Source organism: Nerophis lumbriciformis, linkage group LG21, assembly GCF_033978685.3.
Source record: "Nerophis lumbriciformis linkage group LG21, RoL_Nlum_v2.1, whole genome shotgun sequence".
NCBI classification, from domain to species: Eukaryota; Metazoa; Chordata; class Actinopteri; order Syngnathiformes; family Syngnathidae; genus Nerophis; species Nerophis lumbriciformis.
In genome coordinates, this window is record NC_084568.2 from 4947501 (window position 1) to 4972500 (window position 25000).

The following is a 25000-nucleotide window of genomic DNA, read 5'->3' on the forward strand; positions in this document are numbered from 1 at the left end:
AACACACCCTCCGGTTCCCCTTTTTAAAGAGAGGAACCACCACCCCGGTCTGCCAATCCAGAGGTACTGCCCCCGATGTCCACGCGATGCTGCAGAGTCTTGTCAACCAAGACAGCCCTACAGCATCCAGAGCCTTAAGGAACTCCGGGCGGATCTCATCCACCCCCGGGGCTTTGCCACCGAGGAGCTTTTTAACTACCTCAGCAACCTCAGCCCCAGAAATAGGAGAGCCCACCACAGATTCCTCAGGCACTGCTTCCTCATAGGAAGACGTGTTGGTGGGATTGAGGAGGTCTTCGAAGTATTCCCTCCACCGATCCACAACTTCCGCAGTCGAGGTCAGCAGAACACCATCCGCACCATACACGGTGTTGGTAGTGCACTGCTTCCCCTTCCTGAGGCGGTGGATGGTGGTCCAGAATCGCTTCGAAGCCGTCCGGAAGTCGTTTTCCATGGCTTCCCCGAACTCCTCCCATGTCCGAGTTTTTGCCTCCGCGACCGCTGAAGCCGCACACCGCTTGGCCTGTCGGTACCTGTCCGCTGCCTCAGGAGTCCCATGAGCCAAAAGAACCCGATAGGACTCCTTCTTCAGCTTGACGGCATCCCTCACCGCCGGTGTCCACCAACGGGTTCTAGGATTACCGCCACGACAGGCACCAACTACCTTGCGGCCACAGCTCCAATCAGCCGCCTCGACAATAGAGGTGCGGAACATGGTCCACTCGGACTCAATGTCCAGCACCTCCCTCGTGACATGTTCAAAGTTCTTCCGGAGGTGGGAATTGAAACTCTCTCTGACAGGAGACTCTGCCAGACGTTCCCAGCAAACCCTCACAATGCGTTTGGGCCTGCCAGGTCTGTCCGGCATCCTCCCCCACCATCGCAGCCAACTCACCACCAGGTGGTGATCGGTAGAAAGCTCCGCCCCTCTCTTCACCCGAGTGTCCAAAACATGAGGCCGCAAATCCGATGACACAACTACAAAGTCGATCATAGAACTGCGGCCTAGGGTGTCCTGGTGCCAAGTGCACATATGGACACCCTTATGCTTGAACATGGTGTTCGTTATGGACAATCCGTGACGGGCACAAAAGTCCAATAACAAAACACCACTTGGGTTCAGATCCGGGCGGCCATTCTTCCCAATCACGCCTCTCCAGGTTTCACTGTCGTTGCCAATATGAGCGTTGAAGTCCCCCAGTAGAACGAGGGAATCACCCGGGGGAGCACTCTCAAGTACTCCCTCGAGTGAATCCAAAAAGGGTGGGTACTCTGAGCTGCTGTTTGGCGCGTAAGCGCAAACAACAGTCAGGACCCGTGCCCCCACCCGAAGGCGGAGGGAAGCTACCCTCTCGTCCACCGGGTTGAACTCCAACATGCAGGCTCTGAGCCGGGGGGCAACAAGAATTGCCACCCCAGCCCGTCGCCTCTCACTGCTGGCAACGCCAGAGTGGAAGAGAGTCCATCCCCTCTCGAGAGAACTGGTTCCAGAGCCCTTGCTGTGCGTCGAGGTGAGTCCGACTATATCCAACCGGAACTTCTCTACCTCGCGCACTAGCTCAGGCTCCTTCCCCCCCAGCGAGGTGACGTTCCACGTCCCAAGAGCTAGCTTCTGTAGCCGAGGATCGGACCGCCAAGTGCCCTGCCTTCGGCTACCGCCCAGCTCACATTGCACCCGACCTCTATGGCCCCTGCTATGGGTGGTGAGCCCATTGGAGGGGGGACCCACGTTGCCTCTTCGGGCTGTGCCCGGCCGGGCCCCATGGGGACAGGCCCGGCCACCAGGCGCTCGCCATCGTGCCCCAACTCCGGGCCTGGCTCCGGAGGGGGGCCCCGGTGACCCGCGTCCGGGCGAGGAAAATCTGAGTCTCGGTTCTTGCATTTCCATAGAAGTCTTCGAGCTGCTCTTTGTCTGATCCCTCACCTAGGACCTGTTTGTCTTGGGAGACCCTACCAGGGGGGGCATGGAAGCCCCCGGACAACATAGCTCCTAGGATCATTGGGACACGCAAACTCCTCTACCACGTTAAGGTGGCAGCTCATATATATATATATATACACACACATACACACACACACATATATATATATATATATATATATATATATATATATATATATATATATATATATATATACATATATACATATATATATATATATATATATATATATATATATATATATATATATATATATATATATATAGATACATACATATATATATATATATAACACAGGGTGTCTTACCCTTTTTGACCTCGGGGCCCAACTTATCCACTACAGAGCGGTCTGGGGCCCAACTCAAATATTAACATTGAATTAATATTATTCATATTCAATAGCTATGTCTGACCTACTTACAGTTTACAAAGATGTCAAATGATATAAAAGCATGTGTTAATCATAAAAACACACAACTTAGGTCAGGCTGCTTAAAAACATTTTCACTAACAAAATGTACTGCATAACAAATGACTCAAATAACTTATAAAAAAAAAAATACATGCCAATACAATTATGTTGTGCTAAAATACATCATCTAAATTAAAAATGAATAGGTTTTAACTAAAGTGTCAATACAATCTAAGTGCAATTGAAAATACAGCTTCACCACTTTAGTCATAATTTTTGCGCTTAAGAATCTTCTCTATGACTTTAGCTCCAGGCTTCTTCTGTTTGTTTGATATTTTCCTTACTGCCACAAGTGGTGAAAAAGTGCATTACACCTGAGTACCTCTGCACCCCATACAGACCACACACATATTGTCGCACTAGAACTTGTAATGCTCCTCGATAAGCATGTTTGACTTACCATTACCAATAGTTAAAAATGCACAAATACATGAAAGATACATAAACCATACCTACAGTATAACTAAAGAAGTTTTAGACTTGTAGTCTCTGGTAAGCAATCCGGCTCTCACCTTTGGTCTTGAAGGAGAAGTTGCAGTGGATGCAGTGGTATGGCCGAACATCAGAGTGGGTACGAATATGTTTGCGCAACATGCTGGGCTTCTTACAGCGGATCCCGCATTCCTCGCACTGGTATTTACCGCGCCCTCGCCCGCGCACGTAAACATACTCTTCATTGGATTTGTATCTGTAGAAACACACGAGATAAGGACCTTTGCCAAAAAATATATACATTAAGAAACCTACCCGCCATCAAAGATTTTGATCCGCCTTGGTTCTGTTTTTGATGCCACCTCCTTGTCTGACTCATTGCTTGAATGAGTTTCTGTTTGCACTTTACTCCTGCTTTCCACTGATAAAGTCTTCTGGATCAATGGCACCTGTGGAGGCATGCAAAAGTTCCACGTATTTATCCGTTTCAACAAAACAAAACTACCGAAATGTGTCCTTACCCTTGGCATGACATCTTTGAGCTTGCCCGAGTAAGACAAGATGTCCGATTTCCCAGTGGTTTTTATAGCAGAAGTGTAGTGGAATTTTTTGGAGGTGTGTTTGGAGTCAAGAAGGGACATGGCCACCTTTGTGGGCAACCCAAGTGGGTTTGGATTATTTGGGTTGACTGCCCATGCGGCGTAAGCTGAAGTCTTCAGGTCACTCTGTAGCACGTGAAGTGGTTTTCTCTTCATCAAGAAGCACCACGTGAAAGTGGTGGTCGTCTTCAGGCTGGGGAAGGAAAGGCGATGGCTGTCTTTTGTGTTAAACACAGAAACGGATGTCGTCAGTTTGACTTGACCACCATGGAAACTTGAGGGTCTGATTGGCGATTTGATGGGATTCCACCTCTGCTCCTCCATTTTCTGTGGCGTCTTCTGAGGGTTATTAGCCGGCATAGGGGAAGCCTGGCGATCAGGTGAAGTATTCACAGCACGGCCAGCCTCTTCAGGAATAACTTTGCCTGCGTCTTTTTCAATACTGGTACTGTCGGGTGACATAGGCTTAACATCATCAAGGTCCTTCTCCGTATCCGTTTTAACTTGAGGAAAGGGAGGGGCCTCGGTTTCGATTGGACTGTCCACTGGTTCAGTTGTGCAAACCTGCCTTACAAGCGTCAGTTTCCGCTGTCTGGTTACTTCCGACAAATTGGAATTGAGATAATTGACAGATCTTCCGTCAGTCAGGCAGGCCACACCGTGCTCGTCCTTAGCTCGTTTTTGATGCTTTTCCATGTAGATATCCAAACTGTTGGCAGGTGACAGCATTCTTTTGCTTGAAGCAATGGGCTCCTGTTGTGGGCATAGAGTCACTGACGCAAGTTTCTGTGCGCAATGTAAAGAGCCCGGACACGACACTCTTTCCCCACTATTGTTATTAATATTAACAAATTGACTGCAACCCTTCTTTACACTTGGTGCTGTATGAGTTTCAGCATCTACAAGATGAATGGATGGAAATGCATTCTTGCCGGAGACCGAAGGAACAGTGTGCATTTGCTCATGAGTTATGAGGATCTGTGGCAATGGGATACCACCTGATTGCATGTGATTGTTTGACTCCCTCCTCTGTTCACCGTGCAAAACAACAGATGTGTTCTTAACATCAGAGGCACGCTGATCGGGTGGCGCGGTATACACTTTTCTGAGTTCATCCGATGGTTTTGGAATGCTCAAAATGGGATTGGCGATGGGCATTGTTAAAGCTGGCAATGCGACGTGAGATCCATGTGTGCCGGTGAAAGAAAACATTTGACTTGGTCTTTGAGTAGGACACTGCAATTGGTATTTGGGCACATAACATTTGTTTTCTTCTAGGTCAGCTGGCTTGTTTCGGGCATTGTCACCACCAACTATGATCTGGCTCAAAGGTTGCGGTACCTTTTGGCAGGTTTGCATTTTAGATGTTTGATGCCAAGGGTGTGGAAGGCCATAGATTTGGGTTTGCTGTGTTGTGCTCCCCAAGTTGATACTTTGGATCGTTTGCTCATTTCTTTGCAGGGGGATTTCTCCAGATTGTAGGACGACAGGTTGGGCCAAGGGAAATCTATTGACAATTTGAATTTGCTGGCATCTATTTTGGTTTGCATTTGTATTTGGAGCTTTGTCGAGGGTGATGACAGCCTTCCGTACAGGCTGCTGATTATCTGGGCATATTTTTAAAGACATTTGACGAACTAATGGGCCACGCCTTCTTTCAATAAGTGGAACCTGGATTGGTCCACTTTTAGGCTGCCCAACAGGTGATGGGCCTCTCTTGGGGGATACATTGCCACAGTCAAAAGACTTGCTACGGTAGTCACATGAAATTTCCACTGAGGGTTGGGTACAGGTAATCTGTTCGGATGCAGCTCGCCTCATTGCTCCAGGTACACCAAGTGTACTGAATACTTTGGGTTGACTTAGCTGCTCTGGAATTTTGTTCATACATTCTACTCTTGATGGACTCTCTGACCGTGATGCTTCTTCTCTATCAAAGGAGGCTGAAATGCTGGAACAGTGTGAGAGAGTACTATCTCTGCTCAGGCTGCGTGAGAGACTCGACTCAAAGCTTGACTCACCTGAGGAGTGGTCCATTTGAGCAAGACGAATTCTTTTCTTTTTTGGTGGGAGTTTTTCAGTCGGTAACTTTGACAAACTCTCGCTTCTTTGTGGCCAGTTGAACTGATCTGCGGGCTTTTCTATTGGCTCAGATGTCTGTGCTTCGTGTTCTCTGTCAGGTTCCTCTGTGACTAAAATCTCAGGAACTTGGATGTTGTTTTGACGAACTAGACGGCATTGATGGGAAGGTGTAGAGATTTCCCCAGTTGCAGCCACTGTACCATCAGTAGATTGCTCCATTCTTTGATTACCATAATCAGCTTCTATAGTTTTCTGGTTTGATAACTTGTCATGGTAGCTGTTATCTGATGATGTATCTGTTTTGGATTTCAGAGGATCCTTTTCGTTGCTGTCCAGCGGAGAACCTTTTTCTGTAGATTCTGTCTCAAATGAACTGGGTCTGCTGAGAGAGTTGGTATGTCTGATGACTGAAGTACCACTGCTTTGCCTCTGGAGTTCCCCTTTCGTGCAGGTGTTGATCTGTGTCTCTCGGATTGGTGACAGTCTAGAATCTGAAGCACTTTGACCTCGAGCTATGAGCGGAATTTGAGGTGGCTTTGTCTGGTTAATTTTGGGTTGAATGTCCACCATTACACCATGCTGGGGAAAACTTTGACTTGCCAGGGCTGTTACAGGTAACTGGCCTGAATCAAAACTAACCGAACACGGTGGATTTGTGTCAGTTGGAGATTGATCGTCCTCATCTCCAACACTTTTCATTTTCCTTCTCTTCCTGATTGATATCTGGTGATCCATTACTCCTGATCCAATAGCTGATCTTGGAACTAAATGTGTCTGTGTGTTGGCATGAAAAACATCTTGATCACTTTCTTTAACAACAACAGGCTTGTGTTTTGGCCCGTGAAGTTCCGAGCAGTAGAATTTCTTGTGAGTTTCAAAATTCTCTAACTTTCTGTACCGGTTTCGACAAGTTTCACACTCATACATAGTACCTTTATTTTGCTGAAATTTTCTTTGTCTTTCTTGACTGTACTCAAAAGACCGGCTTCTCTGCATTGATTCTGTGCTATTGTTTAGAGCATGATATGCATCATCCATCGAACGGACGGTAGGAAGTCTGTGCCCCTCACTGGTGGAAAAGTCCTCCACTGCTGCTTGTCTGACTAAAGTCCGAGAATGTATTGCTGGATTGGGGGTAGAAGGTGCGGATGAAAATACGTCATCGTTTATTGTACTTTTCTCATCAAAAGAATGACATATTCGTAAAGGGTGGGCCAGGTGAGCAATATTAAATGGAAGAGCAGAGTGTCCTGGTGTTGTCGGCATAGAGTTACTCCTGGTAATCGGCAAACAATCCATTGGGGGGTATTGAGAAGGTACAGAAAGAAGAAAAACTGGCTTTGATTTATCTGTGGGAGTGAAAGGCGACTTGGGAATGTCTGAGCTGGAACTTGACCGCCGTCCTATTGGTTTAAGATCAAACTGAAAGGAGTCTTTAAATATGTAGGATTTGGGCGAGTCAATGCTACCTCTCCTTGACAGAGAGGTCCTCCTTGGTTTAACACTGTCCAATTGCTTGTTGTCAACCACTGCCTCATTGTCAGATATCAGCTTTGAAATTCTTTCTTCCAGAGAAAGGGTTTTAGTTTCTAACGGGGGACGCATCTGTCCATCCGTTACTTGCGATCTTTGCTCTGCTACCGCACGCATTACTGTAGAAATTACAGGAGGGGCAGAAGACATATCCTTTTTGGATAGATCAATGTCAGCTGGTGGTGTTATCTTCACAAATGGACTAGGTGGACTCATTGCCTGGTCAGCACTTTCAGAGCGAGAGAAGTAGCCAGAATCTGTACTTCCCAAACTACGAGGGCTTAGTAGACACTTAGCCTGTTGCTGTTGTGAAAAGTCTGTAGCTTGTTGCCTCTGAAGCTGGGCATGTCCACTTAAAAGTGGAGATTTACATTGCTGGTCTTCATCTTCACTCACAGTGTCGAGTGAAGGACTTGTACCAACTACCTCTTTCAGCGATGACAGGACCGTGATGTTTGATCTCAGATTGGCAGTTGGGAACTCTCGTTGGCGCTGTGACGCAGCTTGTTCAGGCGCTGCACCTGTAACTCTTGGGCTATCTGCCCTTAAAGGCGACACATTAACTGGGTAAACAACAACTTTTGGCAGCGCAGCTGTCACTTTGGGCTCATGACTTCTCTGAGCGTGGGTTGGTTTCATTGAATCGAACGCAGCTAATGAGTCCGCTTCCCCGAATATTGCTTGGGCTGTACCGGCACTCTGTGAGCTATTTTCAGACAGGGCTGCTGCACTGCTCTGCGATGAGTCTGGATCCAGGTCTACAGTGCTACCTTCTTCATCACTGTCCCCGCTCTCCTCTACCTCACAATGTGTTCCAAGGGCTTTGTCGGATTCTTGTGGTAGCAGCCCACCTCCTGATTCAGAGCGTGCAATGAGACCAAGTTTTATAGCATGAGCATGGGATTTCTTGTGCTTATACAAGTTGCTCTTGGTTTTGAAAGAGAAACCGCACGTTACACACGGGTATGGTCTTTCTCCTGTGTGAGACCTGATGTGTTTAAGCAGCACGCTGGGCTTTGCACATGGCCGGTGGCAGTACTCACATTTATACTTGCCGGGCTTCTTTGGCTTTTGGTCCTTAGAAACATGCTCACCACCAAAGTTCATTACAGTCGTAAGCTGAACATGGTTGTTTCCAGGTGTAACTGGCATCTGAATGGTGCTGGGAACAGTTGCAGAGAGCGACCGGCAGGTGTGCACAATTGGGGGTTGACTTCTAGGCAAAGCATTTGAGCCTGATGGAGCAGGTACATGAGTTATAGCAGGCGGTCCAGTATTAAAGCTCATGCGAATGCTTGGATTTTCGGGATTAGAAACAACGGGAATAAAATGTTGATTTGCAAACGATAGAGGCGGCAGAGCCTCACCCTGCGTAGATGCCTGTACACTACCCTGTAACGGTGCTGCAATGCCAATGAAATGACCCTGTTTGTCAATATAATACGTCTGCATAGGAGACGACTGAGTTTGAAGACCAACATTGGCGGCTGGCATGTTGGACAATTCCCCAGTGTGCTGACCTGAGACCGGGAAAGACTTTTTCCTCTCGGCAAGTGTAAGCATGTCAGGCTCCATCGCTTTCAGCAGGACATCAAGTGGAGCGCTGGTGTGGTACGGATCTTTATCAGTTTTATCAACGCTACAGTTTTGGGTGTCACTGTCTTTAGGTAACGTCCCTTTCAAAGAACTCTCCTCTTCATCAGTCGGTTCCTGTGTCGGAGGCGTTGGCTTTGTTTCCTCTTGCTTCAGTCTTTCATGGTCAGTGACGGATACCCCTTCTTCAGGGGGTGGTTCAACCGGTCGGGCATCCTGTGACTCGCTTTCCCCAGGTGGTGACGTTGAATGATGATTGGAAGGCCTGTTGGAAGCAGGGGAGCAAGAGGGTTTCTTTTCCTTAGAGGATCCTCCTCGGTCAGCGGTTTCAGGAGTTTTCAGCTGTAGAGGTTTCTTCACCGGGGATTTAGGAATTTTCTTCAGCTTGTTTTCCGCAACAACCTTTTTCCTCTTCAGGCCTTTGATGTTATCCTCAATTCGTCGACTGCTTCCAGAAGTCCCTATGGGTGGAAAAATGAACATGTTTTCAAAATCCATTATTGTTCGGCCAAGTAAAGCACAATAGTCTTGCAAAGTTAAAGAAAAGAAGAAGAAAAAGATTAAGAACCAGGTTCTCATATCCTCCTGAGAACCAGCGTCCTCTGCAGGGTACATTTGTGTTTTGCATTACAGGACTATTTTTCTTTTCTAAAATGTGCAACGTTGACAAAAGAAATAGACCAAAAGGGACGTTCACTGCATAGTAGAGATGCGCGGATAGGCAATTATTTCATCCGCAACCGCATGACAAAAGTCGTCAACCATCCGCATCCACCCGAATTAACATGTAATCAACACCGCACCCGCCCGCACCCGCCCGTTGTTATATATCTAATATAGACGATGCAAGGCATTAGTGAGGTTATAAAGCTTTTGCCTGTTAAAGAAAGGAGACTGATCCAATGCAGCAATCATCTGGGAGCCGCGCTGAGCGCACCTCCAAGCGAGTGGAGGTGCGATGTCCCTCGCACCTGCGGCGGCTCCACCCGGGCTCGCGCCCGAGGCTTCAGCGCGCACCGCGACACCGGCGACGGCCGGGTATGGGCCCGACGCTCCAGCGCCATCCATTTTCAGGGCTAGTTGATTGGGCAGGTGGGTTGTTACACACTCCTTAGCGGGTTCCGACTTCCATGGCCACCGTCCTGCTCTCTATATCAACCAACACCTTTTCTGGGGTATGATGAGCGTCGGCATCGGGCGCTTTAACCCGGCGTTCGGTTCATCCCGCAGCGCCAGTTCTGCTTGCCCCACCCCTTTCGTGAGCGCACTGCGCGCGGAATGACCGCTGTTACGCGCCCCCGGCAACGGGGGTGGCGGGCAGGTAAGCTGCGCGGGCGGAGCGCGCGGAGTGACCCCTGTTACGAGCCCCCGGCCACGGGGGTGGCGGGCAGGTAAGCTGCTTACCTCATGCGCGTGACGCCGGCCGCGGCGAAGGCGGACGAGGCGGGGTGTCGGTGCGGTGGTGACCCTGGACGTGCGTCGGGCCCTTCTCGCGGATCACCTCAGCTACGGCTCCCGGTGGGGCCCTCTCGGGGGAAGGGGCCTCGGTCCCGGACCCCGGCGAGGCGTCGGGGGCCTTCTCCGCTCCGTAAAAGTGTCCATCTCTTTTTTTTTTTTTCTTCTGTTGTGGCATATGCTGCAGGTGCCTGCTCGTTTTTCGTATGTGGGTAACAACATTTAACTATGTATATATATTTCCCAATTGGTTTAACTGCCACCCGCCTGAATCTATTTAAAATCTAATTTTTTTTTATTTCAACCGCCCGACCCGACCCGACCCGCGGATAAAATCTAATTTTTTTAAATTTCATCCGCCCGATCCGCGGATAATCCGCGGACTCCGCGGTTGTGCCCGCAAACCGCGCATCTCTAGTATATATATATATATATATATATATATATATATATATATATATATTTTTTTTTTTATATATGTACTAGAGATGCGCGGATAGGCAATTATTTCATCCGCAACCGCATCACAAAAGTCGTCAACCATCCGCCATCCACCCGAACTAACATTTAATCAAAACCGCACCGGCCCGCCATCCGCCACCCGCCCGTTGTTATATATCTAATATAGACGATGCAAGGCATTAGTGAGGTTATAAAGCTTTTGCCTGTTAAAGAAAGGAGACTGATCCAATGCAGCAGAGACATTCAATGCGTGCCACGCTGTCACGGCCCAGACGCACACCAGTGCGCAATCATCTGGGAGCCGCGCTGAGCGCACCTCCAAGCGCGCTCGCGCCACTCAAACTGCTGCAGGCAGCTGCGTTCTATCTTGTTTTAACATCCTGTGGCACTCTTCTGGGATCACGGCCGGACGAAACTGCTCATGCTCAGGGTGTTTGCGGAGGTTCGGGGTTTTGCACAAATGTGATGCACCATGTTAGATGTCCCGGTTTTGTGACTGTCGTAGACATAAACAGCGTCGCAGCTCTTGCAAATCACGTAGCCAGCATTACTATCATCCTGATTTACAACCTCATAAAAACGAGTCCACGCTGAACTTTTCTGGCCTTTTTTTCCCCCTGGTCTTTCGTATTCCCTTTTTTAGTTTGTCGCGTACCACGTTTGCTGCCGGCGTTGCCATCTCTTTTTTTTTTCTTCTTCTGTTGTGGCGTATGCTGCAGGTGCCTGCTCGTTTTTCGTATGTGGGTAACAACATTTATCTATGTATACCGTATTTTCCGCACTATAAGGCGCACCTAAAAACCACAAATTTTCTCAAAAGCTGACAGTGCGCCTTATAACCCGGTGCGCTTTATATATGGATTAATATTAAGATTCATTTTCATAAAGTTTCGGTCTCGTAACTACGGTAAACAGCCGCCATCTTTTTTCCCGGTAGAACAGGAAGCGCTTCTTCTTCTACGCAAGCAACCGCCAAGGTAAGCACCCGCCCCCATAGAACAGGAAGCGCTTCTTCTTCTACTGTAAGCAACCACCCGCCCGCGTAGAAGAAGAAAAAGCGCGCGGATATCACCGTACATTTCATTTCCTTTGTGTGTTTACATCTGTAAAGACCACAAAATGGCTCCTACTAAACGACAGGGATCCGGTTCATGAAAAGACGCAATCTCTCCATCCGCACACGGATTACTATTTCACAGCAACTGATATTCCTGTGAACCGCACTGTGGATACAACGGGAGCACGTACGGTGAATATTCGCACCACAGGGAATGAGAAGTCATCCTTCACTGTGGTTCTAGCTTGCCATGCTAATGGCCAGAAACTTCCACCCATGGTGATATTCAAAAGGAAGACCTTGCCAAAAGAGACCTTTCCAGCCGGCGTCATCATAAAAGCTAACTCGAAGGGATGGATGGATGAAGAAAAGATGAGCGAGTGGTTAAGGTAAGTTTTAATTTACGCGAAGAGGCCGGGTGGCTTTTTTCACACAGCTTCGTCCATGTTGATATACGACTCCATGCGCGCCCACATCACACTGGTTTTAATATATTATTAAAGTTTGACTGACCTATTTGACTGTTTTTTTGACATTCCTTTAGCGCAGTTAGATGCGGCTTACAACACGGGGCGGCTTATAGGTGGACAAAGTTTTGAAATATGCCGTTCATTGAAAGCGCGGCTTATAACCCAGGGCGCCTTATGGTGCGGAAAATACGGTATATATTTCCGAATTGGTTTAACTGCCACCCACCTGAATCTATTTAAAATCAAAATTTTTTTAATTTCAACCGCCCGACCCGACCCGCGGATAAAATCTAATTTTTTTTTAATTTCAACCGCCCGACCCGCGGATAATCCGCGGACTCCGCGGTTGTGTCCGCAAACCGCGCATCTCTAACATGTACACATATTTATTTATATTTATTTACATATTTATATATGTATATATACGTATATATGTATGTACATATGTATGTTTATATATATATATATGTATATGTATTTTTATATATATGTCTATATGTATGTTTATATATATATATGTGTGTATATTTGTTAATATAATTAGATATTAAGAGTATGTGAAAGAAGCGGTAGAAAATGGATGGATGGAGTATGTGAAAGTTTGACTCTTACCCTGTTTACCTCCCAGACGACCTCCTTAAAGTTTTTTAATCAATCAGAAATATCAAGCAGCTAAAATGCTAAACATGGAGAGAATGCTTTTCTTTTTCCCCACCATGCACTATAATGGATTTACAAACCCCGTTTCCATATGAGTTGGGAAATTGTGTTAGATGTAAATATAAACGGAATACAATGATTTGCAAATCCTTTTCAACCCATATTCAGTTGAATATGCTACAAAGACAACATATTTGATGTTCAAACTCATAAACTTTATTTTTTTTTTTTTTGCAAATAATCATTAACTTTAGAATTTGATGCCAGCAACACGTGACAAAGAAGTTGGGAAAGGTGGCAATAAATACTGATAAAGTTGAGGAATGCTCATCAAACACTTATTTGGAACATCCCACAGGTGTGCAGGCTAATTGGGAACAGGTGGGTGCCATGATTGGGTATAAAAGTAGATTCCATGAAACGTTCAGTCATTCACAAACAAGGATGGGGCGAGGGTCACCACTTTGTCAACAAATGCGTGAGCAAATTGTTGAACAGTTTAAGAAAAACCTTTCTCAACCAGCTATTGCAAGGAATTTAGGGATTTCACCATCTACGGTCCGTAATATCATCAAAGGGTTCAGAGAATCTGGAGAAATCACTGCACGTAAGCAGCTAAGCCCGTGACCTTCCATCCCTCAGGCTGTACTGCATCAACAAGCGACATCAGTGTGTAAAGGATATCACCACATGGGCTCAGGAACACTTCAGAAACCCACTGTCAGTAACTACAGTTGGTCGCTACATCTGTAAGTGCAAGTTAAAACTCTCCTATGCAAGGCGAAAACCGTTTATCAACAACACCCAGAAACGCCGTCGGCTTCGCTGGGCCTGAGCTCATCTAAGATGGACCGATACAAAGTGGAAAAGTGTTCTGCGGTCTGACGAGTCCACATTTCAAATTGTTTTTGGAAACTGTGGACGTCGTGTCTTCCGGACCAAAGAGGAAAAGAACCACCCGAATTGTTATAGGCGCAAAGTTGAAAAGCCAGCATCTGTGATGGTATGGGGGTGTATTAGTGCCCAAGACATGGGTAACTTACACATCTGTGAAGGCGCCTTTAATGCTGAAAGGTACATACAGGCTTTGGAGCAACATATGTTGTCATCCAAGCAACGTTACCATGGACGCCCCTGCTTATTTCAGCAAGACAATGCCAAGCCACGTGTTACATCAACGTGGCTTCATACGTACTAGACTGGCCTGCCTGTAGTCCAGACCTGTCTCCCATTGAAAATGTGTGGCGCATTATGAAGCCTAAAATAGCACAACGGAGACCCCCCGGACTGTTGAACAACTTAAGCTGTACATCAAGCAAGAATGGGAAAGAATTCCACCTGAGAAGCTTCAAAAATGTGTCTCCTCAGTTCCCAAACCTTTACTGAGTGTTGTTAAAAGGAAAGGCCATGTAACACAGTGGTGAACATGCCCTTTCCCAACTACTTTGGCACGTGTTGCAGCCATGAAATTCGAAGTTAATGATTATTTGCAAAAAAAAAAATAAAGTTTATGAGTTTGAACATCAAATATGTTGTCTTTGTAGTGCATTCAATTGAATATGGGTTGAAAAGGATTTGCAAATCATTGTATTCCACAATTTCCCAACTCATATGGAAACGGGGTTTGTAAATGGAAATATTTTTTTATTTTATGGTGCTTGGAAAAAATGTTTTTTTTTAAAAATATCCACAAAGTTAAATGAGTGGGTTGTGTTATGTGTGACCTAATATGTTGACTTTTTGGCATTTTTTTATTTTTTTTGCGACATGACAAGGTAAGTTTGTGTGGATTGGGTCGCATTGAATGAGATGGGGTGTCCAATCTTTTAGCCTGTACTGTATATACTTTTTTTTTAACTTGGTACTTTCCACGGGCCACATTTTGGATGCTTGTGGGCCGTATTCAGCCCGCGGGCCGTAGTTTGGTGACAAGGCTAAACCATGAAAAATACTTATTTTTGATGAACAAGATAGTTGTCCTTAACAGACACATTCTATGCTTGACTGATATCTTTAAGTAATATGCACTCAAATCTGGGATATATTACTTCAAATAAGCAGGATGATCTCCCAACAGAACACCAAATACGTGACTTGTCAAGATTCCACTTGATTTTTCTGTTGACATATTAAAAAAGGCTTGATTTTCTTCAATTCGGTTTTTGCAATGTGAACAGGAGTGTTAGAAAATGATGGCACACCCATGCTTATTCATGCGCTCCATTCATCATATGTTGGCGTGACGCAGGGTTTGTTACATAAGTTTAATAGTGACCTGTCACAGTTTCCCGCCTTGCAAAGGTATTTCCCCGAGATTAGGTCTTAGTTCATTCACAGCGTTCGGCATAATTGGACCGAGGAACGCCTTGTCCTTGCTAATCCATTATCCACGCCAACCATGCAGCCTTTACAGCGTCACATAATAAACAACCCTCTAATTCCCAGTCAAAACAAATAGCATTTCCATGACACATACATTTCTGCTTATATGGACCAGCAGGTTTTCCAATGTATTATTTATTATATAATATAGTTTCTTTCTTTTTTTTTTTGAATTTATTTATTTATTTATTTTATTTTATTTTTTTAAATAGTTTTTTTTCAATTGACTAGGAATAAATAGATATGTTAGTTCAATGCACGGTGAAAAAAACACAACATTATTCACAATTTGATTTGCTTGCAAGAACAAAAATAAATGCTATTCATATCTTCTGTTAATGATGGACAGATTAACTGGATTTTTTTTTTTTTTTTTTTTTATAATAAATTATAATAATAATAATAAGTCATATTGACTGGTACACACAAGCTATGGAGATGATATCAGTAAAAAAAAATGCATTTAGTTGAGATAATAATGAGTATAGCATATATTGGAATATGGGATCCACTATTTAAATGTTTTTTAACTATTAAATGAACCTAAAATATGACTTATTTTATCTTTGTGGAAAATATTGGACAATATGCGTTGTCAAGCTTATGAGATGCGATGCAAGTGTAAGCCACTGTCAGTTTTTATTAATTTTTTTTTAAATGGCTGTGATGATAATGTAAATGTGGGATTTTTAATCACTGCTATGTTGGAATTGTTATTATTATAATTATCATGTTTGTGTGTCCTCAATTGCTCTGTTGATTGCTATTCTGAATGTTGAATTATATTATTATGGTGTTATTGTGTATTATGTTCTTGGATTGATTAATAATTTAAAAAAAAATAAAAATAAAAAAAGGTGAGCATGAGCCAATAATTACTTATTTGAAGCTATACAAATTATTATTTAATTACAACACTATAATCAGGTGTCAAAACCTCTTTTAATCGGATCATTTTAAACTATTCTTAAGTTTTTTAATTCTTATTCTGGTATTTTCTGTTATTTATTGCTATTACTACTGTTCTCATTATTTTATATTTTTATATATTTATTATTTATATTCTATTTTTACGAATAGAGTTTTGAAAATATGTTTTACATTATTTTTTGAGATGATGTTGATTCTAGTGAGCCTCAAATGCGACAATTTTGCTCAAACTTCAGCGCCATGCCATGTTTTGTTATTGTCAATATAACTGCGTGTGTGTTTGTGCATGTTGTCTTCTTCTTCTATTTTTTTTTTTTTTTTACTTCACTGTTGTAAAGCACTTTGTGTTTCAACTTGACTGCACATATATCAAGTGCTGTATGAATAAATAATAAAAAAAAATCATTTGATTGATTGATTGCAGAATGTGGGGGCCACATTTTGTACAATAAAGATGAATTTGATATACTTTGAAAATACAGTTGAAAAAACAAAACAAAAACAAGTATACACATTTATAATGAATATTAATTAAATAAATGAATTCTGATAATATCTAGAATATTTTTTTTGCAAATTTTGCATTTCCTCACACTTGAATTTGACCAAAATATGTTTTTAATTTTTTTTGTCCTTTCTGTAAATTATTGCTTTATTTTGGCCATCATTTTTGCTGTGTTACTTCAATTATACATGAACAGGTTTTTTTTTTCATTTTAAATATGAAAAATATTTTACAGGTGTACGATACATAGACAATACCTTAAATCCAAACAATTATTATTAATTTTTAAATAACATAAAGAACATTTTGGATTCATTTTTTTCACTTTTTTTTCAAAACAAAAATAGCAAATGTGTATTTTTAATTAGATTTGAACCTTTAAGGTATTTTTCTTAACTGATGCCATAATTTTGAATTAGTATAAATTTGCATAACATGATTTTTATTTTACAAATTTATCTGACCAAAATACTTTTAAAAAGATCAAAATTGACATGTGTAATGTTTTTGTTTAGGGAATTGTATTTTTATTTTTTTATTTTATTATTCCAACAAAATAATACACAATAATACAATCCTAATTCCAAAACCAAACCCGACCCAGCAACATTCAGAATAGCAATCAACAGAGCAATTGAGGACACACAAACATGACACAAAACAATCCAAAAGTAGTCAAACAAAAATGAATTATATCATCAACAACAGTATCATGATACATGATTTTTCCGATAAGGGTTTTTTGTCATTTTAAATATGAAAAATATTTTACAGGTGTACGATACATAGACAATACCTTAAATCCAAACAATTATTATTAATTTTTAAATAACATAAAGAACATTTTGGATTAATTTTTTTCACTTTTTTTCAAAACAAAAATAGCAAATATGTATTTTTAATTTTCTTTGAACCTTTAAGGTATTTTTCTTAACTGATGCCATAATTTTGAATTAGTATAAATTTGCATAACATGATTTTTATTTTACAAATTTATCTGACCAAAATACTTTTAAAAAGATCAAAATTGACATTTGTAATGTTTTTGTTTAGGGAATTGTATTTAAAAAAAATTTTTTTTTTATTATTCCAACAAAATAATACACAATAATACAATCCTAATTCCAAAACCAAACCCGACCCAGCAACATTCAGAATAGCAATCAACAGAGCAATTGAGGACACACAAACATGACACAAAACAATCCAAAAGTAGTCAAACAAAAATGAATAATATCATCAACAACAGTATCATGATACATGATTTTTCCGATGAGGGGTTTTTGTCATTTTAAATATGAAAAATATTTTACAGGTGTACGATACGTGGACAACACCTCAAATCCAAACAATTATTATTAATTTTTAAATAACATAAAGAACATTTTTGGATTAATTTTTTTCACTTTTTTTCAAAACAAAAATAGCAAATATGTATTTTTAATTTGATTTGAACCTTTAAGGTATTTTTCTTAACTGATGCCATAATTTTGAATTAGTATAAATTTGCATAACATGATTTTTATTTTACAAATTTATCTGACCAAAATACTTTTAAAAAGATCAAAATTGACATGTGTAATATTTTTGTTTAGGGAATTGTATTTTTAAAAAAAAAATTTTTTATTATTCCAACAAAATAATACACAATAATACAATCCTAATTCCAAAACCAAACCCGACCCAGCAACATTCAGAATAGCAATCAACAGAGCAATTGAGGACACACAAACATGACACAAAACAATCCAAAAGTAGTCAAACAAAAATGAATAATATCATCAACAACAGTATCATGATACATGATTTTTCCGATGAGGGTTTTTTGTCATTTTAAATATGAAAAATATTTTACAGGTGTACGATACGTGGACAACACCTCAAATCCAAACAATTATTATTAATTTTTAAATAACATAAAGAACATTTTGGATTAATTTTGTTCACTTTTTTTCAAAACAAAAATAGCAAATATGTATTTTTAATTTTATTTGAAAATATCAAAATTGACATGTGTAATATATTTTGTTTAGGGAATTGTATTTTATTTTATTTTTTAATTATGCCAACAAAATAATACACAATAATACAATCCTAATTCCAAAACCAAACCCGACCCAGCAACATTCAGAATAGCAATCAACAGAGCAATTGAGGACACACAAACATGACACAAAACAATCCAAAAGTAGTCAAACAAAAATGAATAATATCAACAACAGTATCATGATACATGATTTTTCCAAAGAGGGGTTTTTGTCATTTTAAATATGAAAAATATTTTACAAGTGTACGATACGTGGACAACACCTCAAATCCAAACAATTATTATTAATTTTTAAATAACATAAAGAACATTTTGGATACATTTTTTCCACTTTTTTTCAAAACAAAAATAGCAAATATGTATTTTTAATTTTATTTGAACTTTTAAGGTATTTTTCTTAACTGATGCCATAATTTTGAATTAGTATAAATTTGCATAACATGATTTTTGTTTTACAAATTTATCTGACCAAAATACTTTTAAAAAGATCAAAATTGACATTTGTAATATTTTTGTTATGGAATTGTATTTTTATTTTTTTATTTTATTATTCCAACAAAATAATACACAATAATACAATCCTAATTCCAAAACCAAACCCGGCCCAGCAACATTCAGAATAGCAATCAACAGAGCAATTGAGGACACACAAACATGACACAAAACAATCCAAAAGTAGTCAAACAAAAATGAATAATATCAACAACAGTATCATGATACATGATTTTTCCAAAGAGTTTTTTTTTTATTTTAAATATGAAAAATATTTCACAGGTGTACATTTTGGATTGATTCTTTTTCACTTTTTCTCACGACAAAACAAACATAGCAAATATGTAATTTTTATTTTATTTTAACTTTTAAGGTCTTTTTCTTAACTGATGCCATCATTTTTAATTAATATACATTTGCATTACATTAGTTTTATTTACTTTTTTAAATTTATCTGACCAAAATGCTTTTAAATGGATCAAAATTGACACGTGTAATATTTTTGTATAGGGAATTAAAAAAATAAATGTATTTATATATATATTTTTAAAATCAGTCCAACAAAAATAATAAACAATAATACAATAATAATAATACAGCAATCAGAATAGCAATCAACAGAGCAATTAAGAGGTCACACAGACATGACACAAAACAATCCAAAAGTAGTCAAACAAAAATGAATAATATCAACAACAGTATCATGATACATGATTTTTCCAAAGAGGTTTTTTTAAAATTTTAAATATGAAAAATATTTCACAGGTGTACATTTTGGATTGATTCTTTTTCACTTTTTCTCACAACAAAACAAAAATAGCAAATATGTCATTTTTATTTTATTTTAACTTTTAAGGTCTTTTTCTTAACTGATGCCATCATTTCTAATTAATATACATTTGCATTACATTAGTTTTATTTTTTTTTTAAATGTATCTGACCAAAATGCTTTTAAATGGATCAAAATTGACACGTGTAATATTTTTGTATAGGGATTTTTTTTTTTTAATGTATTTATTTTTATTTTTTTTAAATCAGTCCAACAAAAATAATAAACAATAATACAATAATAATAATACAGCAATCAGAATAGCAATCAACAGAGCAATTAAAAGGTCACACAAACATGACACAAAACAATCCAAAAGTAGTCAAACAAAAATGAATAATATCAACAACAGTATCATGATACATGATTTTTTCCAAAGAGGTTTTTTTTTATTTTAAATATGAAAAATATTTCACAGGTGTACATTTTGGATTGATTCTTTTTCACTTTTTCTCACAACAAAACAAAAATAGCAAATATGTCATTTTTATTTTATTTTAACTTTTAAGGTCTTTTTCTTAACTGATGCCATCATTTCTAATTAATATACATTTGCATTACATTAGTTTTATTTACTTTTTTAAATTTATCTGACCAAAATGCTTTTAAATGGATCAAAATTGACACGTGTAATATTTTTGTATAGGGAATTTTTTTTTTAAATGTATTTTTTTTTTTTTTAAATCAGTCCAACAAAAATAATAAACAATAATACAATAATAATAATACAGCAATCAGAATAGCAATCAACAGAGCAATTAAGAGGTCACACAAGCATGACACAAAACAATCCAAAAGTAGTCAAACAAAAATGAATAATATCAACAACAGTATCATGATACATGATTTTTTCCAAAGAGGTTTTTTTTTATTTTAAATATGAAAAATATTTCACAGGTGTACATTTTGGATTGATTCTTTTTCACTTTTTCTCACAACAAAACAAAAATAGCAAATATGTCATTTTTATTTTATTTTAACTTTTAAGGTCTTTTTCTTAACTGATGCCATCATTTCTAATTAATATACATTTGCATTACATTAGTTTTATTTACTTTTTTAAATTTATCTGACCAAAATGCTTTTAAATGGATCAAAATTGACACGTGTAATATTTTTGTATAGGGAATTTTTTTTTTAAATGTATTTTTTTTTTTTTTAAATCAGTCCAACAAAAATAATAAACAATAATACAATAATAATAATACAGCAATCAGAATAGCAATCAACAGAGCAATTAAGAGGTCACACAAGCATGACACAAAACAATCCAAAAGTAGTCAAACAAAAATGAATAATATCAACAACAGTATCATGATACATGATTTTTTCCAAAGAGGTTTTTTTTAATTTTAAATATGAAAAATATTTCACAGGTGTACATTTTGGATTGATTCTTTTTCACTTTTTCTCACAACAAAACAAAAATAGCAAATATGTAATTTTTATTTTATTTTAACTTTTAAGGTCTTTTTCTTAACTGATGCCATCATTTTTAATTAATATACATTTGCATAACATTAGTTTTATTAAAAACATTTTTTTATCTGACCAAAATGCTTTTAAATGGATCAAAATTGACACGTGTAATAGTTTTGTATAGGGAATTTTTTTTTTGAATTTATTTTTTTTTTTTTTTTAAATCAGTCCAACAAAAATAATAAACAATAATACAATAATAATAATACAGCAATCAGAATAGCAATCAACAGAGCAATTAAGAGGTCACACAAACATGACACAAAACAATCCAAAAGTAGTCAAACAAAAATGAATAATATCAACAACAGTATCATGATACATGATTTTTCCAAAGAGGGTTTTTTTTAATTTTAAATATGAAAAATATTTCACAGGTGTACATTTTGGATTGATTCTTTTTCACTTTTTCTCACAACAAAAACAAAAATAGCAAATATGTCATTTTTATTTTATTTTAACTTTTAAGGTCTTTTTCTTAACTGATGCCATCATTTCTAATTAATATACATTTAAAAAAAAAAATTATCTGACCAAAATGCTTTTAAATGGATCAAAATTGACACGTGTAATATTTTTGTATAGGGAATTTAAAAAAAAAATGTATTTATTTTTATTTTTTTTAAATCAGTCCAACAAAAATAATAAACAATAATACAATAATAATAGCAATCAACAGAGCAACTAAGAGGTCACACAAACATGACACAAAACAATCCAAAAGTAGAAAATGAATAATATCAACAACAGTATCATGATACATGATTTTTCTAAAGAGGTTTTTTTTTATTTTAAATATGACAAATATTTTACAGGTGTACATTTTGGATTGATTCTTTTTCACTTTTTCTCACAACAAAACAAAAATAGCAAATATGTCATTTTTATTTTATTTTAACTTTTAAGGTCTTTTTCTTAACTGATGCCATCATTTTTAATTAATATACATTTGCATAACATTAGTTTTATTAAAAAAAAAAATGTTATCTGACCAAAATGCTTTTAAATGGATCATAATTGACACGTGTAATATTTTTGTATAGGGAATTAAAAAAAAAAAAGTATTTATTTATATTTTTTTTAAATCAGTCCAACAAAAATAATAAACAATAATACAATAATAATAGCAATCAACAGAGCAATTAAGAGGTCACACAAACATGACACAAAACAATCCAAAAGTAGAAAATGAATAATATCAACAACAGTATCATGATACATGATTTTTCCAAAGAGGTTTTTTTTTTAATTTTAAATATGAAAAATATTTCACAGATGTACATTTTGGATTGATTCTTTTTCACTTTTTCTCACGACAAAACAAAAATAGCAAATATGTCATTTTTTATTTTATTTGAACTTTTAAGGTCTTTTTCTTAACTGATGCCATCATTTCTAATTAATATACATTTGCATTACATTAGTTTTATTTATTTATTTTTAATTTATCTGACCAAAATGCTTTTAAATGGATCAAAATTGACACGTGTAATAGTTTTGTATAGGGAATTTTTTTTAATTTTTTTAATTTTTTTAAAATCAGTCCAACAAAAATAATAAACAATAATACAATAATAATAGCAATCAACAGAGCAATTAAGAGGTCACACAAACATGACACAAAACAATCCAAAAGTAGAAAATGAATAATATCAACAACAGTATCATGACACATGATTTTTCCAAAGAGTTTTTTTTAAATTTTAAATATGAAAAATATTTCACAGGTGTACATTTTGGATTGATTCTTTTTCACTTTTTCTCACAACAAAACAAAAATAGCAAATATGTCATTTTTATTTTATTTTAACTTTTAAGGTCTTTTTCTTAACTGACGCCATCATTTTTAATTAATATACATTTGCATAACATTAGTTTTATTTAAAAAAAAAAAATTATCTGACCAAAATGCTTTTAAATGGATCAAAATTGACACGTGTAATATTTTTGTATAGGGAATTTTAAAAAAAATAGTATTTTTTTTAATTTTTTTTAAATCAGTCCAACAAAAATAATAAACAATAATACAATAATAATAGCAATCAACAGAGCAATTAAGAGGTCACACAAACATGACACAAAACAATCCAAAAGTAGAAAATGAATAATATCAACAACAGTATCATGATACATGATTTTTCTAAAGAGGGTTTTTTTTATTTTAAGTATGAAAAATATTTCACAGGTGTACATTTTGGATTGATTCTTTTTCACTTTTTCTCACAACAAAACAAAAATAGCAAATATGTAATTTTTTATTTTATTTTAACTTTTAAGGTCTTTTTCTTAACTGATGCCATCATTTTTAATTAATATACATTTGCATAACATTAGTTTTATTAAAAAAAAAAAAGTTATCTGACCAAAATGCTTTTAAATGGATCATAATTGACACGTGTAATATTTTTGTATAGGGAATTTTTTTTAAATGTATTTATTTATTTATTTTTTAAAATCAGTCCAACAAAAATAATAAACAATAATACAATAATAATACAACAATCAGAATAGCAATCAACAGAGCAATTAAGAGGTCACACAAACATGACACAAAACAATCCAAAAGTAGTCAAACAAAAATGAATAATATCAACAACAGTATCATGATACATGATTTTAAATACGAAAAATATTTCACAGGTGTACATTTTGGATTGATTCTTTTTCACTTTTTCTCACAACAAAACAAAAATAGCAAATATGTCATTTTTATTTTATTTTAACTTTTATGGTCTTTTTCTTAACTGATGCCATCATTTTTAATTAATATACATTTGCATAACATTAGTTTTATTTATTTTTTTAAATGTATCTGACCAAAATGCTTTTAAATGGATCAAAATTGACACGTGTAATATTTTTGTATAGGGAATTTTAAAAAAAAAGTATTTTTTTTAATTTTTTTTAAATCAGTCCAACAAAAATAATAAACAATAATACAATAATAATAGCAATCAACAGAGCAATTACGAGGTCACACAAACATGACACAAAACAATCCAAAAGTAGAAAATGAATAATATCAACAACAGTATCATGATACATGATTTTTCTAAAGAGGGTTTTTTTTAATTTTAAGTATGAAAAATATTTCACAGGTGTACATTTTGGATTTTCTCACAACAAAACAAAAATAGCAAATATGTAATTTTTTATTTTATTTTAACTTTTAAGGTCTTTTTCTTAACTGATGCCATCATTTCTAATTAATATACATTTGCATAACATTAGTTTTATTTATTTTTTAAAATATATCTGACCAAAATGCTTTTAAATGGATCAAAATTGACACGTGTAATATAGGGAATATATATAATATATATAATATAATATAATATATATAATATATAATATATATATATATATATATATATATAATATATAATATATATATAATATAGTATAGGGAATTTAAAAAAAAAAAGTTTTTATTTTTATTTTTTTTAAATCAGTCCAACAAAAATAATAAACAATAATACAATAATAATAGCAATCAACAGAGCAATTAAGAGGTCACACAAACATGACACAAAACAATCCAAAAGTAGTCAAACAAAAATGACTAATATCATAAAAAG

General features: G+C 37.2%; 1 protein-coding gene across 1 annotated transcript in view; it reads right to left on the minus strand.

The window, feature by feature from the left end:
- Positions 1 to 25000, minus strand: part of hivep1 (HIVEP zinc finger 1) — a 236557-nt gene that overhangs the window by 19854 nt on the left and 191703 nt on the right. Inside the window, exons 4-6 of the mRNA XM_061983183.1 lie at positions 3369 to 9115; positions 3163 to 3296; positions 2928 to 3103 (exon numbers count right to left, since the gene is read on the minus strand). Of these exons, the coding sequence (XP_061839167.1) occupies positions 2928 to 3103; positions 3163 to 3296; positions 3369 to 9115 (6057 nt within the window). The remainder of the gene's footprint in view (positions 1 to 2927; positions 3104 to 3162; positions 3297 to 3368; positions 9116 to 25000) is intronic.